This window comes from Rhinatrema bivittatum, chromosome 1, assembly GCF_901001135.1.
Source record: "Rhinatrema bivittatum chromosome 1, aRhiBiv1.1, whole genome shotgun sequence".
In the NCBI taxonomy this organism is placed as follows: Eukaryota; Metazoa; Chordata; class Amphibia; order Gymnophiona; family Rhinatrematidae; genus Rhinatrema; species Rhinatrema bivittatum.
In genome coordinates, this window is record NC_042615.1 from 224,323,974 (window position 1) to 224,330,002 (window position 6,029).

General features: G+C 45.1%; 1 protein-coding gene across 1 annotated transcript in view; it reads left to right on the plus strand.

Annotated features, from left to right (window-relative positions):
• TNIP2 (TNFAIP3 interacting protein 2) overlaps window positions 1-5,710 on the plus strand; it is a 31,659-nt gene extending 25,949 nt beyond the window's left edge. Inside the window, exon 6 of the mRNA XM_029592119.1 lies at window positions 2,543-5,710. Coding sequence (XP_029447979.1) covers window positions 2,543-2,836 — 294 coding nt within the window. The 3' untranslated portion in view covers window positions 2,837-5,710. The remainder of the gene's footprint in view (window positions 1-2,542) is intronic.
• Window positions 5,711-6,029: the final 319 nt, after the last annotated feature.

A 6,029-nucleotide genomic window follows, 5' to 3' on the forward strand; every position in this document is an offset into this window, starting at 1 on the left:
CTCTCGAGGTCACTTGTAGCCTTCTCCTTGGGTGATTGTCCGCCTTGCTTCTGTCTTGTACTATTTTTAAACACCTACTACTGCTTTTTATAGTAACTGATTAATTTTATGTCTATGGAATTCCAATTATCAAGTGCTGTAGTCAAAGCATCCTGATTAATCACACTCTGCTATGTTCGTTGATGAGATATTTTAAGTGATATTGACGGAATGAGAAGATTTTGCACCTCCTTTTTTTTTTTTTTTGGGGGGGGGGGGGTTATGTAATCAAAAAGGACCACAGGAATTGTGCAGTAAAATTTAGGCTTGCCACACAGTTTTGGAGCTGACTTTTGACTCTGTCACCCCCATAGCTATATACTGGAACAGCCTTTTTGGTCCAAACTGTGTCCGTCAAAATGACCAGAGTTGTAAAATCAGAACTTTCGGCGGCTATGCTGGAAAGCTTAATACGGTTGGGAAGGGGGTAAATTGTGCTGCATGGTAATGAGGTCTGGTTTGAGTAATCGGGGACATACCTTCTGATACTCCTGATTTAAAGTAAAGTTGAATTTAAGTAGCACTCTTTGGGGCAGATTTTTAAAAAGTACGCCCGCTTGTACTTTTGTTCGCTCAACCGGCGCAAACAAGAGTACGCCGGTTTTTAATAGATACACGTGTAGCCGCGTGTATCTTTTAAAATCCGGGGTCGGCGCGTGCAGCCTGCCTCCGTTCCCTCCGAGGCCGCTCCGAAATCGGAGCGGCCTCTGAGGGAACTTTCCTTCCACTCCCCCGGCCCTATCTAAACACCTCCCCCACCTTTGTTTGAAAAGCTTCGCCTGCCCGAGGCAGGCGTAACTTGCTCACGCCGGTGAGCTGCTGGCACGCCATCACCCGACCCGGGGGCTGGTCCGGAGGCCTCGGGAACGCCCCCGGGCTGGCACCATACCCCCCCCCCCCTAGCAAAGCCCTGGGACTTACACGCGTCCCGGGGCTTGCACGCGCTGCCGAGCCTATTCAACATAGGCTTGGGGCAGGTTTTCGGGAGGTACGCGCGTACCCCTTTGAAAATCTGCCCCTTTATCTCTAGGGGGAAATTCTCACACTGTTTGCTGCAGGTACCTTTTTTTTTTTTTTAAACCTATGGACCCATTTTCAGAGGGAAGGTTAAGATGTAGTTCCCCTTTTTGAAAACTGCCATGGGTACAAAGTACCTGCCAACCTTTTTGCACCGTTTATTTTGGGGTTTTTTTGTGTGTTACGGATCTGAAAATGCAATCGGACCGTGGCTCTCCATTCCCACCCAACACAAGTCTCTTGGATTGGAGGAAGGTGACTTTCAGGAAGGCAGTTTACATGGGTAAATTGTTTGTGTAAAAGGCTGTGAAAAGTGCACTTCCCAAGTGTATTGATCATTAGAAGATTTTTACCACATAAAGACACAAACGAGCTTTTAACTTTTTTTTTTTTTCTTTTCTTTTCTGTGACTGTGAAGGTAGACACAATGGGGCAGATTTTAAAATCCCTGTGCGTGTAAATCCGGCTGGATTTACGCGCACAGGGTGGTTACGCGCGCCGAGCCTATTTTTCATAGGCTCGGCGACGCGCGCAAGTCCCGGGATGCACATATGTCCTGGGGCTTGAAAAAAGGGGCGGGGAGGGGGCGTGACCAGAGGCCTCTGCTAGGCTGCTGAGCCGGGGGATCGCGCTCTGGCACTTGGCTGGTGTGCACAGGTTACGCCTGCCAGAGGTAAGGGTTATTTTTATTTTCGGGCGTGGGAGGGGAAGGTAGGGGGGGACGGACGAAGGAAAGTTCCCTCCGAGGCCACTCCGATTTCGGAGCGTCCTCGGAGGGAACGGGGAAAGCCATCGGGGCTCCCCTAGGGCTCGGCGCGCGCAAGGTGCACTGGTGTGCACCCCCTTGTGCGCGCTGATGCCGGATTTTATAACATATGCGCGCGGCTGCACGCGCATGTTATAAAATCGGGCGTACATTTGTGCGCGTCAGGTAGCACGCACAAATGTACCCCGCGCGCACAGATTTAAAAATCCTGCCCAATATGTGGTGTCTATATACAGTATAAAGCGCATAGTTGTGTTACTGTGGGGTTTCTCTCACGCTGCAGAATAGCATTGTGGGAGTCAGCATGCCGAAAACGTGCCAGGGAATATCTTTTGAAGCTGAGTTTTTGGATTTCTTCCTCCTCTTTCACCTGCAGTCTTGTATGGTCAGACACAGACTTGTGTACCAAAATTCACTCCTCCTCCTTTCCCTTTCCGCAAGCTTTCATGAAATTCATTCAGGCTGCTCCACCTCAGAGATGGCTTACTTATGTTTCTGAAGTGTTCAATTGCAAAGTCATACCCAGTCCAAGCCTGTTTTTTGCTTTTAAGATTCTGTATGCTTCCAAATTTACAGTAATTATTTTAACAACTGTCAAAATGGTGGAAGCTTGGCGAACTTTGAGCCTATAAAAACTGGACTGTCCAGATGCCGTGTTTAAAACAAAGAGAGAGAAAAGTTTTGAATTTACATTCTTTCCCCCTCCTTTTTGTCTTTCAGGATGCGAGAGAGCCAGGCAGTCGTCTAAGAATTCAGATTGGCAACATGCACCGTATGTACATAGAGCCGGATGCAGCGGAGCCATTGCTTGTGGGCAGCAGCTCTGATCAGTCGAGGACAAGGAGACAAGTCTTGGAGTCTGAGCAAGCTGAAGTACTCTCGGCTAGTGAGAGTTCAGGGTCAGACAGGCAAGAGCAAGGGGAACTGCAGTGCCCGCATTGCCTGAGGTTGTTTGACGATGAACTTGGCGAGAAGTTTCTCAAACACGTCTCTGAATGCTGCCAGTGCAGGTGAAAGGGTTAAAAAAAACCCCAAAACTGATCAAACCGCAGGCTTGCAGGTCCTTTGACCATGGCAGCATCGAAAGCGCGGGTTAACGTTTTGTGTCCGTGCGCCACGTGGGGCAATAGTGCATAAACTATTTTCTAAGCTCGGATGTCCCGGTGAACACAGAAGCGAACGAGTAACTGAACCGAAGGGATAGTGGCTGGACTGGCTTGAAAACGAAGAAACAGCTTTTACCTGGCTCTGTCAGCGGGCCTGACTGGGAGGAAGGAGAAGGGGAAATGGACTGTCAAGTGGCTGAAAGAAGACACAAGGAAGAGCAAATCATCATTAAATGCAAGGCAAACAAAACCTCTCTCTTTTTGGTTTCAGTAAATCTCAGGAGAACAAAGGTTAATGAAAACCAAAGCTGGCGAAGAGTTTGAAACCGCGTTGGAGCTGAACATGTACTTGATGCACTTTGTATTGTCCTGGCGTACTAGAACTGGTTAAAGAAAACACTGTTCAAACCTGGTATCTGTGATGCCACTACTGACTTTTGATTTGGATCTTTTGACTGGGAGGATGGTTGCTGCTTCTCTGGTGCTTTACAATACCGTCTAGTGCCCATCTGAATCTTGGCACTCTGTTCCTGACTTTTTACAGAGGGACGGTTTCTTATTTTGTTGGCCTCTCCTCTCCCCACTCAGTAACCACAACCTCTGGTCATGACAGCCGAACATGAGGCGATGAAAAAGGTTTGATTTTGTTTGGAGAAGTGGGGAAGGCCTCTTATCTGAACTCCTTTCTTCGACTTAGTGTGCTTTTTTGTGTCGTGAATCTTCTGCTGGAAAGGGCTCCTGTGCTATCTCCTTTTTGTGTTGTGGTGGAAACTGGCCCAGTTTTCATAGCTGCCAGCAGGTTTCCCTGTGACTGAATTCTTTGCCAGAGGGGAATCTGCAGCAACTCGGGAACATTTACGGCAGGCTGAAGATTTTGCGATCGCTTGCAGTTTTCTGAAGCTGCTGCTTTACATGATGACAAGGAGGTTTCTGTTTTGAGTGGTGTTTGTTCTGTGTTTTTTTTTGCTGTATCACACTACATACAGTTTGGAGCGAGAGAAGTAGAATTTAGCTAAAGATGCATAAATTAAATGCAGCAATTTTTTTTTTTCTTGTGGGGGGGATTAAGTGTGCCTGTGTGTTTTTGGAGAGAGGCATGTCATTGCAATGTGTGTGTGCAGGGAAATAATGTTCAGAGTTTAAAAGGGAGAGTACTTCTAAAAAAAAAAAAAAAAAGGCTTTTCACACCTTTTAATTAAGGATAAAAGAAGACTTTTTAAAAATCTAAGTAAGGCTCCTAAATAACAGGGGACTTCTCCACTATAGCAGTGCTGGTACTCTCTCTACAGTGAAAACCAAAATTCAGAAGGACTAGCAGCAGTCTTGCAACTTATTAACAGCAGAATCCCGGTTCCATGTAATATATTTTAAAACTGTTGGCCCATTTACGACATAGTGGTTAAAGAGTGCATTGTGCCATTCTTTACTATTTCTTTTTTCAATACTGGGATTAAAAAAAAATAACTTTCCAGGGATATTTAGATTTTATACTACTTGTACTTCATTTTGATTGTACTTTGCTATCATATGATTTTCAGAAGTTAATCATCAGCTTTAGAAAAAAAAAAACCGAACTGGTGCAAATACTGCTCTTCTAAGGCTGAATATTCAAAGCGCTATAAGCAGCGGCTGCTGAATGTGCGCTTGTGTTCAGTGGCCATCACTTAACGTATAAGTCCCCTGTACAGCTAAAAGTTATACCCACAAAAAGCGTGTACTTGGCATATTGGGGGCGGAGCGAGTTGGCCATATAACTCAGTGGTCCCCAACCCTGTCCTGGGGGGGGCCCACCAGCCAGTCGGGTTTTCAGGATATCCACAGCTGGCTGGTGGGCCCCTAGGCCAGGGTTGGGGACCACTGGTATAACTCATGCGGTTAATTACCGATATTCGGAGTTGGCGGGCATAACTTTACATCTGAGTTTAACCATCCCGTAGAGCAAGTCTAAACTTAGCTAGACTCAGACGGCTAAGTGCTTACGTATATGCGTATGTGCAGTGGTTTGGCTATGCCGGTGAATATACTTTGTGACTTAGCCGGATTAGTCGTCTTCAGCTAAGTTACTTAAAAGGCCAGCTTTCTAGTCTGGGCCCCTTGTGTTCTGCCCCAGTATTTTTTTTCCTAGGGAAAATACTGGGATATTTTCACTGAATCTGGAGCAGTTCCCAAACTGGATTAGGAGTTTGACAAGTCTGACCTGTTATGGATGGCCCGGTGAGCTCAGGCTCCAGCGGCTGTGTGCTGGGTGTCTGGATTTGGATCTCCCTCTGTATTGAGGCTGGCCAGGCATAGATGTACTGTAAAGGTGGTGGGCTTGGGTCAGGGAAGGCAGGGCATGCTTCTGTGTCAGCTGTTATTGGCCATCGGGTCCTGTTGTAGATCCCTGTATTTCTACAGCGTGACGTCTGGGGGAGGGAATTAGGAGGAAGGGGGGGGGGGCGGGATTGAGGGAGAAAAAGCCAGAGAAATGGTAAGGAAAGATCTAAAGAAAAAAAAATAAATCTGTTAAGTGTCATTGCACCAAGGTGGACATTCAGTCCATTCTGGGTATAGTAAGTGAGATGTTTTGCTAGCTTGTTATATTGTTTCTTCTGCATGATGTTATAAAACCTTTGCACTGAAATATATTACACTGGGTTGATTATTTATACCATTTGATTAAATTAAACTTTCTTGTACTTCAGACATTATGATCATTGTATATTTGACAGTTGTATACAGTGATATTGAATATTCATATGATACAAAAGCTTATTTTTGTAATAAAATTATATTTACTTAACTACTTTGTCATCACTTGCTTTCACAGAGTTTTTTTTATTTAAATGTTATTGCCCAAATTGCACCCATAATACAATTCAGAGGGTGTGGTTTGGCTTTTTCTACTTACTTTTTTTTTTTTTTTTTGCTAAGAATTCAGTGTCTTTGCTCTGCCTGCTTTTTTTTTTTTTTTTTTGCTAAGAATTCAGTGTCTTTGCTCTGCCTGCTTTTTTTTTTTTTTTTTAAGTAAACTCATTTCTTGACCTTTATTCCCTCCTATCCTGCCTTCTGCGCTTTTTTTTTTTTTTAATAGGCTGATCCTTGATTGAGGTAGGGACTTC